The following is an 11720-nucleotide window of genomic DNA, read 5'->3' as shown; positions in this document are numbered from 1 at the left end:
GCCCCCGGATACATTTTGGTATAAGATAAACTTTGATGGGGTTCTTTTCCACACAAATAATCTTGATGGAATTGGAGTGGTCGTTTGCAATGCATCTGGATTGGTTATGGCCTCACTATCTCAACAGATTCTTTGCGTTATACTATCCTTAAGGTTGAAGCACTGGTAGCAAGACGAGCTTTGGGTTTGCTCTTGAGATACTCACCAATGCTCTTTGGAGTAACTGTAACTCCCTGGCACAATTTGGTTATATTGCGAAAGTGTGCAATACTTTGCCTCTTTTTTCTTAATTTTTAATTTTTCTCATGTATGTAAACATTGTAATTTTGTTGCTCATTTACTTACGAGACTAGAGTCCGTTTGGTTAGAAATTTTTAGTACCATTATTTAAGTATTGTGAAAATACATATAAGTTAAAAAGTATTGTAGAAATATGTGTTATGATATTTAAACAATGAAAACTGTTGTTTAAACATCTCAACCAAATACCCAATCTCCCTAATTATTAGCCTAGATGGAAGATATTTCTGATTTTTTTTTTTTTTTTTTGAAAACGAAGATGTTTCTGATTTAAAGAGTCTTCCTTAATAATAAAAAAAATTTGTCCTTCTTCTAAAAAAGAAAAGGTGTAGCAACAATGCCATATATAGAATTAATCTCATTATTTTTCACAATATATGAAGTGGCAAATTTTGGTTAATGTAACGTTACTTTTATACCGGGCTAGGACTATAATGAACATCAATTTTGTTTTATATATATAGAGACTTAATTATACTAAACATCAATTTTTTAATAAGTTAATTTCTTTATCCTAAGAGTTGTTAAATGAGAACATCAATTTTTTAATAAGTTAATTTCTTTATCCTAAGAGTTGTTAAATGAGAACATCAATTTTTTAGTAAGTTAATTTCTTTATCCTAAGAGTTGTTAAATGAGAACATCAATTTTTTAATAAGTTAATTTCTTTATCCTAAGAGTTGTTAAATGAGAACATCAATTTTTTAGTAAGTTAATTTCAACCAATAATGCATGCAACATGGAACAAGAAAAGGACAATTATTTCTATATCTTAACAATGGCTGTTCTTGACATCTCTCTCTCACATCTCAATCAAATTTCCATTCTCAAACACACACCCATCAATCAAAGTTTCTACCCCGCTTGAAGGAAAAAACTCACAGACACCAAATCATGTTCTCAACTAGGTTGTTTCTATTTTCGCCACTTTACACTCCCATCCTCTGTTCTCCAATACATGTCACCCAAAACCCACAAAAATTCCAGCCCCTTTCCAGGCTTTCACCGCCCAATTCCTGCAACACGATGGCTGCAACGACTTCTACAACCAGCTTTGGATTCAGGAACTTGACAGCGACTTTCACTGTGGATGTGCAGAGAGCAGAGAATAGAGCTTTGAATGTCCCTTTGATTGCACCGTTTACTATTGCTTCGTCGAGGCTGGAAAGAGTGGAGAATGTGGCCATTAGGATTGAGCTGAGTAATGGGTGTGTGGGTTGGGGTGAAACTCCAATCTTGCCTGGTGTGACTGCGGAGGATCAGAGCATAGCTATGGCAAAGGCGGCTGAAGCTTGTCAGTTGCTGAAGAAAAGTCCGGTGATGACTTTGTGCTCGCTGTTGGAGGAGATTGGTAGGAGTCTACCTGGACATGAGTTTGCTTCTGTGAGTATGATTTGAGCTTTGAAGTTTTTTGATTTTCTTGTGGTTTAATTGGTAATCACTTTTCATTTGGTGCTGAAGTTTGTTTGTGTGCGTGTGTGTGTGTGTGTTTAAATGTTAATTAGAGATTAATTTTGATGGTTTTGGTTTAATGGGTGTTTAGAGTTGAGTGTATTGGGTGCTTTGATTGTTTGAATTTGGACATGTGACTTGAGAAAACTGCAAACTTTCAATTTTGTCTAATGAAAAAGTAACTTTTTCTTGGTTGAGTTGACTTTTTTTTGGTTGGAATCCAAAAGAGAAGTAAACAAGAAATTCTGAAATCTAGCTTTCATTTCTCTTTATCAATGTTCCTTTGTAACCAAGTGGAGTGTTTTACTTTTAGGTCCCTAATTGATACCTTATCTACTCCAATCTACTGTTATTGTTGGGGGATTAAATCAGTAAAAGTGATAAAATGTTGGTCATGTTTCACTTTTATAAATTTGAAGTTACAGAATCTAGCTAAAATAGTACAGTAGATAAAGCTAAAATCTAGTTGAAATAGTATAGTGAGGCTCATGAATAGCTAGCTGAAATAATACAATGGGTCATTTTCACTCCAATCTCTTGTTATTTTTGCTGAAAGTACGGTAGATAAAGCTAAAATCTAGTTGAAATAATACCGTAGAACTCATGAATAGTATCAAAAAATGCAATAAGACCCATGAATAGTAGCAAAAATAAGCTAAATGGTAAAAAAAATCTGGCTTTTACAACCAATGCCAAACGCAACCTTAACTGCCCAAAATTAGGCTGAGGATGGTGGTAGTTATGGGTCACTGCACTTTTGTGAAGTTCTCTTAAGGAACTTTATATGATTCTTGTGATCTGAACTCAATTATGTGTTACACACACTCTTTTGAAGCATTACAATCATAATTATGTTATATGATATAGTGATAGAATCCATGGTCATCTTTACTTATGTTGAGGCTTTAGTTGAAGATTAATTGTTGTCTGTAAACACAACTACCTGCACGTTTGCAATTGCATACTTCATGGACATATATATACCTACTAATGATTTATGTACATTTATGGATTTGACCAATATTTTATGTAGCTTCAACTGTATAAATTTATTAATTATTTTAATTTCCATTAAACTTTTCTTGCAATTGAAGGTGAGGGCAGGAGTCGAAATGGCAGTGATTGATGCAGTTGCTAATAGCATCGGTGTGCCCTTGTGGAGACTCTTTGGTGGAGTTTCAAATACCATTACAACTGATATGACAGTTACGTTCTTATCTTAGTGATTCTGGCAGTGAAAAGCTTTTTTACTCTTTTGGTTACTTATCATACTCTTTTGGTTACTTATCATTGTAAAAAGCTCGTACCCGGTGCACAAGCCTCCTGCTTGTGCAGGTCTGGGAGAGGTGCTTGGTTATTACTTGTTAGTTATTGTAATGAGTATTATTCTTTCCATCTCTCTTTCTGTATAATATATTCTTTTCTGGGAGAAGTCACCCAGTAAGGCTGGAGGAATTTTGGGGTCCATTTCTGCTGGCGTAATTAAGAAATTTAAGTAATGAGTATTTTGATCTAGAAAACCTTTCTCATGAAACTAAGTTTCAGCCGTTTTATATGTGCAGATTCCAATCGTTTCCCCAGCTGAAGCTGCGGAACTGGCTTCCAAGTATGGCAATCAAGGATTCAAGACTTTGAAGCTTAAGGTAGGAAAGAATCTGAAAGCTGATATAGAAGTTCTTCAGGCCATACGCAAGGCACACCCCGAGTGCCTTTTTATCTTGGATGCTAATGAAGGTTACAAACCAAAGGAAGCAATTGAAGTTCTTGAAAAATTACACGGTATATAATTTATATAAATTGTAAAAGACTAAGTTCTTATTCTGTATTCTAGAATGTGCATGGTCCACATACAACCTTCAAAAAACATTGCCCCCTTTATGTAATCTGAATATTTGGACTCCTTTGACCAATGAACTAATGCAAACTATTACTTTTCCTGTAGAAATGGGTGTCACTCCTGTCCTTTTTGAACAACCAGTTCATAGAGATGATTGGGAGGGTCTTGGTCATGTTACACATATTGCAAAAGACAAATATGGGGTATCTGTTGCTGCTGACGAAAGCTGTCGGAGCTTAGATGACGTTAAGAAAATAGTCCAAGGAAATCTTGCAGATGTGATTAACATTAAACTTGCTAAAGTTGGAGTTATGGGAGCCCTTGAGATTATTGAGTTGGCAAGGACATCTGGTTTAAGTCTGATGATTGGTGGTATGGTTGAGACTAGATTGGCCATGGGCTTTGCTGGCCATCTTGCTGCTGGCCTTGGGTGTTTCAAGTAAATATCATGATCCTTTTTTGGAAAAAACCATGCCAATCTAATTTTGTTTTACATATTTTATTTATTTTACATATATACTGGTGCTTTGAGTTCTAAGTAGCAATTTACTGTATAGGTTCATTGACCTAGATACACCCCTTTTGCTATCAGAAGATCCAGTTTTTGAGGGTTACCATGGTAATCTCATCCTGACTCACAACTTTATAATATCATTTTTTTTTTTTTTGTCCAAAGCAAAAGGTTAGCAACCTTTTGTGATTGTAAACTTTAGCATTTTGTTTTTTTAAAACCCTCAATTATTCCTTGGCTAGTCTTGGGCGCGGTTTACAAGTTCACAAATGCTAGAGGCCATGGTGGTTTCCTTCACTGGGACAACATTTCTTGGTATGACATTCTTAAACAATCTAAGAGTTCTTCTCAATCTAACTGTGTGAATGTCTCTGCTTTCTAAATATTCTGTTACATGGCCTGAATGATATCATATTTAATTCTCATGAAGGTCCTATTTTAACTGTTAATTAGTTTCTTTCATTTAAGACTTATTTGTCAGTTTATTTTTCTTTTTAAAGTAGTTTAGCATAAGCATAGGTTGAATGTTATGATGAATTCAATAGTTTAATTAAAAGAAGAGTATTAATATCCTGCTTTGAAGTTTTATATAAATGGTCTTGTTCTAGCCAGACACAAACCTTTAAATCCATACTGGTTTGTTGAATAACAAGGGAAAGAACTTGGGAATCCACCAGAAAATAATGGAAATCTCAATCTTGTGTTAATAAGAATTGTTCCTTTTTCTTTTCAGATTCCAGGCCTATTTAAAAGTTCCATAAAAGTTATTTTCAAAGTGAAAATATTCCTAAAGATTCTAATTAATACACTGACATAAAAGGAATTTAATTTGATTTTATAAGTCTTAAAAACACATACAAATAAGAAAATAAAACATTATCCAAAAATTCAATAATAGAAATTTTTATTTTAAAAAAACCAACTAATGACAAAAATTGACCCCTTCATATTTTATCACACATCAATTTGGTTTAGTAATATTTGGCAGTCGGTGAGGGTTGTTAAAGTTCGTATATGTGAGTTTGGTGTGCACTGTTGGCTCCCTTCCTGATAACTTAAAACTTTATGGTAACTAACAGAGTGGAATGCTTAAATTTGTACATTAATGTTATGGAGAAAAATTGTAAAAACTAGCTATTTCTTAGAAACCAAGGTAGTTGAACTGTAAAGATTATTACATATTATATGTGTCATGTGATCAATTGTGTTTGATATTTAGCGTAAGATAGTGTCAATCAATGCATATTGGTGATATGTATCCCTTTATTATCTAAAAAAATGTATAATGTGAGGGCTGGAGTCATGTATGATCATTTAGACTGGACCTTGAAAGACAATTATGGCCTCTTTAAGACAGTTGCAACAACTTTTAATTAGGCTAATGAACTTGTACAAGATTTTCAAGGCTTACTAGCTGTTATGTGACTCTCTAAAATAAAAGGCAAACAACGCACCATAACAATTGTAAGTCTCCACACAAAACCCCAAAAGGGAAGAAGGGCCTTCCATCCATTCAGTTGAAATTTAAATGGAAGGATTGATTGGGTGTGGATGCAGTGGGTCTCTCTGAAAATTTGGCATCATTTACAAGTACTTTATATATTAAAGGTGTTATTTGATAAGTGATTGGTCAGTTTGCTGTGAGCAGTTTGTTAGATCCCAAAACAAAGCACCAAACCAAAAAGTAATTTTTATGAAACAATACCCCACTGCACTGTAAGTCTAATAAAAACCAACTGAAACTCACTAGTCTGGTGTGGCTCAGTCTGCTTATTGGTAGCATGAAAAGCCATGTAGTTTGCTGTGCAATTGGCTGAGTACTGAAGTACTTCTTGAAGGCTGAATGACTCAAACTCTTGTTTATCCATTGCAAAGCGTGTGCACACACTATTTAGTCCTGAGATTTATTTAAAAAAAATTAATATGAATTTGGAAACTCTAGTTTTATTTTATTTATTTTAATTTTTTTTATTGGTAAATAACACACACACCTAATGGATCCTAAACCTATGACCTCACTTTCCATCCCATTATTATGAGAGCAGGAAGTACTATTTGAGTTATAACTCATTGGTAGGAAACTCAAATTTGTTATAGAAGTTATAGGTCAAAACCAGTATAACTCTCTGTAATGCAGTGAAATAATTCCTCAATAAACCCCTTTTTTTTGGATCTCTACCATTGATATATGTTTCAAACATCTCCTCAGGCAACTTCTTGTTAGCATACACATGCCTATCCTTGAGATCACATTCTCATGCATTTCTTTCTCACCTTGATTCTGGAAACAATTCTAAGGAAGTATTATAGTGACTATTGAAAGTTCAAATCAACACTGCACCTAGGATGACATTTTCCTTATGTCAATATGTGTGTGTGTGTGTGTGTGTGTGTGTGTAAGGTGGGGAAACAAAATAGGAAAAAAGAAAAAGAGGAACATTAGTGATGAAAGAATTGATTCCATACTACTCGTATGAATCGCTTTATATTCATTCTATCTTAAGAGAAGCTACTTTGAACACACCCTTTTGTTCTCCTTAAAATGTATAAACATTGATTTTTAATATCATGCTACATTGTATTCAACTGAGAAAAATTCATTAAAATTATAGTTACAGTTTCCACTTTGTCTACACTAACTATACCAAATTATCTGCAGAAATCTGAACTTAGGTTGGTTCCCTTTTCTGGAACTGCAAGCAGAGCTTATAAGATTCTCTTGGTTGTGAAATTCTTTCTATAGCTTGGCAGGCCTCCATTTTTAGAGGGGCTTCCTGACAAATGAGAGATGGGGCACAGGTGATCTCTGCTTGTATTATTGTCCTCAGGTGAAACATCTACGTCAATTACTCTAATAATAACCACGTTATCAAATTTCTTCAGCTTGTGGGAATAGTTGACTTTGTAATAATTACAATTTGAAATTAAATTGCCGGTAACATTTCCAATAAACAGCTCTTGTACTTAGTAATTGAGAAGCTGACCACATTATTTGAGTTATCAATGTTAATGAATGCGAATGACTTTGAGTGTCTCCATACATTACAGCTTTCACAAGTAGTTTTCTTCTTCTGTTTTAAGGCTGGTATGCATCTCTGCTGTGTAGAACTTGAAAAAAACTCTCCTCTCTCTGCCAAAATGTTTGCAATCAATTTAGGTGAATGCTAATTCCATTGTTAGTTGGCACCACGATGGGGAGACAGGTCCTCAATTTCACAATTGAAGCCAGCATTCCTTAATTACCCTTGAGAGAGGAGTTTTCCCGACTAAAATCAACTTTAAAAGCCCAACCAAGAGTCTCTGTTGACTTCATTAATCACCCTAATACCTTTACTGCATTTCTCCAGCCTGCTAGTGTGAGAACAAGTATAATTTTGCGAAATTGGCCTATTAGAGAATAGTGGATCTTGTAACCAGTTTCTAACAAAGGTCGGTAATGAAAACATATTTGGAAGAGCTCTATGTCAAATTGCATCAACTCCTCCCCATAAGTATGAGATGGAAGGTGAGATTATGAGCAAGATAAGGTGAATGTGTAATTTATCAATGTAGCCAACTCCAATTATATTTTTGCAAAAGAAGTTCATTATTCTCCTCTAATGTTGATGAAGACATCTCTAACACGGGAGTTTTGGCTAGAGGCCTTTACACATACCCACATGCGAAATTAGCATGCCTTGCAGAGAAAGAAACCTAAGATCGATGAAAAAAAAGTGAAAACTATTTGATATTCTTTGCACAAAATCTATATTATTATTTAAAAAATTATTTTTATTTGCCACACTTTGTGATTTACTCCTGACATGGAGGATTCACAATTACTCTCCGGTATTCATATCATGACACTTTTTGCATTATATACTCAAACAATTTATTGGGTGTTTGGTACATACATTTAAAAACTAAAAACATGTATGAAAATACATGTAAATGAAAAAGTGTGTAAAAATACGTGTAATGTTGTTTAAAAACTGAAAACGTATGTTTGAGTGGGTGTACCAAATAGGGCCTTAATATCTTGTGTAACATGTTGCATGCAACATACTTTTACAAAGGGATAAACCCCACGAGTGTGGCATCTACTCTCATATTAGAGAGATGTTGCATATAACGGTTGTATGTAAAAGCACAAAGGACTTGTTTGATGTGATCCCACTTGGGCACAACCTCCGTGGGGACAAACTTATTTCTATCTTTGCTCTCTTTGTTTTACAGAAAAATGGGGAAGATCAAATACAACTGTATTATGCTATTTAAATTGTTAATAAAAATGCATCAAAATATATTAAATTTCATCTAAAAAAAACTTGACCAAACAAAAAAGGACCGCACATGGCTTGATAGGAAACAGTTAGTCCTTCAGATTTATTAGCCTTTGCAATACACTCTGAAGGCCAGGACCAAGATTTTGATCTTGCGCCTTAAGCCCATTTTCAAATAATCTTCCTAATCGTAAAGTAATTGAAAACATTGCAGTTGTCTAGAAAATGATTCACTTGATGATGGGGATCAGAAGGAAATGGGCACAAATGGCTATCAAGACTGATCTTGAAAAGCTCAACGATTGGTTGACCTGAAGCTTTATTCATCATACTTTCATCTTCTTTAACTTCCTTCCAAATTGGATTGATCTCATCATGTCTTGTATCGCTTCGTTGATCTTAATTTTCCTTATCAATGGTACCACTTTGGAGCCATAACGCCCTATAAAATAGGGTGATCCATTGTCTCTTTGTACCATCATATGGTATCTGGAGTATTTGTATACCCTTATAGAAGAAGAGCACAGAGCAAAAGATGGAAAGGGCTTTATGCACCAAGACCGGTCTTATCATCACCCTAATGTGTAGTTTTCTTAGCAAAAGCGACCAATCCCTGCTGCAACTCCATCCTTTCCATCCTTGGCAGATTTGTCAGTGAATTTGACCAAAAGATAAACCTTGAGAAATCAGAAGTGTCTCTCCCCCTATGTCTCACTCAAACTCTGCGATAGCATTGAACATACTTGAGGCATGAAAATCACTACGAGTTTCGGAAAATACTTGGGCATACTAATTGTGGCAGATGGCAGAAATACGGAAGCCTATGAATTCATTATAGAGAGTAGGGCTGTCCACAGGTCGGGCCGGGTCGGATTTGTGCCCAACCCAGACTCGACCCGCTCGGGTCGGGTGGGAGAGAATCAGACCCGCAATCGACCGCCGATCACCACGGGTCGAGTCGGATCGGATTCTGAAAAACGATCGGTCGGTTCGGTTGAAACCGACGAACGACGCAACGAGCGGAGGAGAACGAAACGTCGTCGGATCTAGTTGGAGGAGAACGAAACGTCACCGATCTGAGCTTAAACATCGCCCGATCTAAGCCAAAGTTACCGATCTGAGCTTACACGTCACCGATCCGAGCTTAAACGTCTCCGATCTGAGCGATTTTTTGAAAAATATTGCCGGATCTGAGCCAAAATCATCGGATCTAAGTAGACCTGAGAAAAATCGTCGCCGGATCTAAGCAAAAGATGGCTAATCGTCGTCGGATCTGAACGGAGGATGGTTCATCTGAAGTGGTGGTCGGGCGGGTCGGGTGGCTGCGGTTTTAGAGGAGAAAACCCGCCACTCGACCCGCCGGGATCGGGTTTAGAGGGTTGAGACCCGCCGCCGACCGCCAGAGTCGTCGGATCGGGTGGCGAGCGGGTCGGTCCGGGCGGGTTTCTCGGTTTGGTCGGGTAAACGGGTCACCTGGACACCCCTAATAGAGAGGGTCAAAAACAGGCTTAATTAGCAGATAGAAATCAAGACTGCTTTTCTTAGCTAGTAAGGTCAACCTAGTTAGTTCTGTCACTTCAGTTATCCCAATCCATGCGATGCAACGCCTTAAACTTCCAATTAGTTTTTGCAGTCAATTGCTGAATTGCATCACAACCCTGTGTGGGGATCTTTAAAGCAAAAAAAGTAAGCTACACCCAGTTTGTTGGAACGTTGTTAGTTGTTACTAAGGCCAAAGATGAATAAGTTCTTGGAATTAAAAGATTCGAGGATAGGAATAGAATCCCTCATAGCTAAACAAAACTAGCGTCTGCTTAATGAGAGCACAACTCAATGGACTAAAATCTTGAAAGCCAGATATCCGCCCATAATCAACTTTGTAAATCTATTATCTAGTGAAGCCTTCCCATGTGGATGTGGGTTCTAAATGAAGAAGAATCAAGATAAGACTCACCATAGCTAAGATGTAACAAATGATGTGAGAAACATCAAACTTGGCATATCTTCTCCAATTTTCTGACTTTACATGGTCTAGTGTGTAGTAGTAAGCCATGTTTGGTCAGCATCACCATACTTAACATAGAATGATGAGACGTCCTAAACTTAACTAAAAGTTTTTTTTTTTTTTTTTTTTTTGAGAAACTACTAATCAGTTAAATGCTCACAAAATGACTAATCAGTCATGGGTAAAAAGGTTTGAGCACCTTGCACAAAGGATGTTTTATTTTATTTTATTTTTGAGAAAACAGTACAAGAACTCATCTATTGGGAAGCAACCATAAACTCTTATCTCTGTAGTATCTAATCTCCATATTTCACATAATCTCCACATTTCTCATAATCTCCGAAGTTAACATAATTTCCATACATTTCATAATCTCCATGGCCTCTACTCTCCATATTGTATAAACACCTTGAAGAGTTTCCTTGAGTAATTAATATAACCCAAAATACCTAATCCCAATAGGTATGTGCTTAATTATGCTATAATAACTACTCATTCTTCTAATCTTCATTCAATGTGAGACTTCACTTACACATGTACACCTAATAATCTCCCCCTCACGTGTGAGTCTCCTCTCTATGGGCTTTAAGACCTCTCTGTGGGCCATAAACAAGTCCTACTCGTGCATCATCCATGGGCCTTCATGTGTCAACCCACATGTCTTTTATCCTCCTTAGGAACCTCGCACCTCATCGTTGTCTAGCACCATTAGCAATAATACTCCTTAGTTGGACCTTTTTCAAGATCGTTTGTGTGGGCGTCATGGGCTTGCTTGGTGCAATATACCATCCTCACTCTAATTGTGAAAGGGACACACCCTGCTCCGTTTGCGAAAGGGCTTCAAGTACACACACCTCGTTCCCACTCTAACTGCGAAAGAAACCTCGATAACCATGCCACCTTTGCCCCACACCACCCAATCTCCCCCTCACATGTGAGTCTCCTCTCTGTGGGCTTTAAGACCTCTTTGTGGGCCATAAACAAGTCCTACTCGCTCCCCCTTGCCTAATGGGCTTTTTCTTTCACTAGTGCATCATCCATGGGCCTTTATGTGTCAACCCCACACATCTTTTATCCTCCATGAGAACCTTGCACCTCATCGTTGTCTAGCACCATTGGCAATAATACTTCTTTGTTGGACCTTTTCCATGATCGTTTGTGTGGGCTTTATGGGCTTGCTTAATGCAATATACCATCCCCACTCCAACTATGAAAGGGACCCGCCTTGCTCCATTTGCGAAAGGGCTTAAAGTACACACACCTCATTCTCGCTCCAACTGTGAACGGAACCTCGATAACCATGCCACCTTTGCCCCACACCAGCATGAGCTCTAATATCACTTGTTGGGGAGA

The 11720-nt window shown here is 36.8% G+C and overlaps 1 protein-coding gene across 1 annotated transcript; it reads left to right on the top strand.

Annotated features, from left to right (window-relative positions):
* The first annotated feature begins 1061 nt into the window (after positions 1-1061).
* LOC115965496 (L-Ala-D/L-amino acid epimerase) lies at positions 1062-7140 on the top strand. Its single transcript, XM_031084733.1, has 7 exons — positions 1062-1683; positions 2847-2957; positions 3315-3531; positions 3695-4028; positions 4147-4208; positions 4343-4415; positions 6760-7140. Coding segments are annotated over exons 1-7 (1287 nt in total). The 5' UTR covers positions 1062-1194; the 3' UTR covers positions 6761-7140.
* Positions 7141-11720: the final 4580 nt, after the last annotated feature.

The sequence above is a fragment of the Quercus lobata genome, chromosome 10 (genome assembly GCF_001633185.2).
Source record: "Quercus lobata isolate SW786 chromosome 10, ValleyOak3.0 Primary Assembly, whole genome shotgun sequence".
NCBI lineage: Eukaryota > Viridiplantae > Streptophyta > Magnoliopsida > Fagales > Fagaceae > Quercus > Quercus lobata.
Note: the sequence above shows the minus strand (reverse complement) of the source record. Positions and strands in the feature narration are given on the sequence as shown.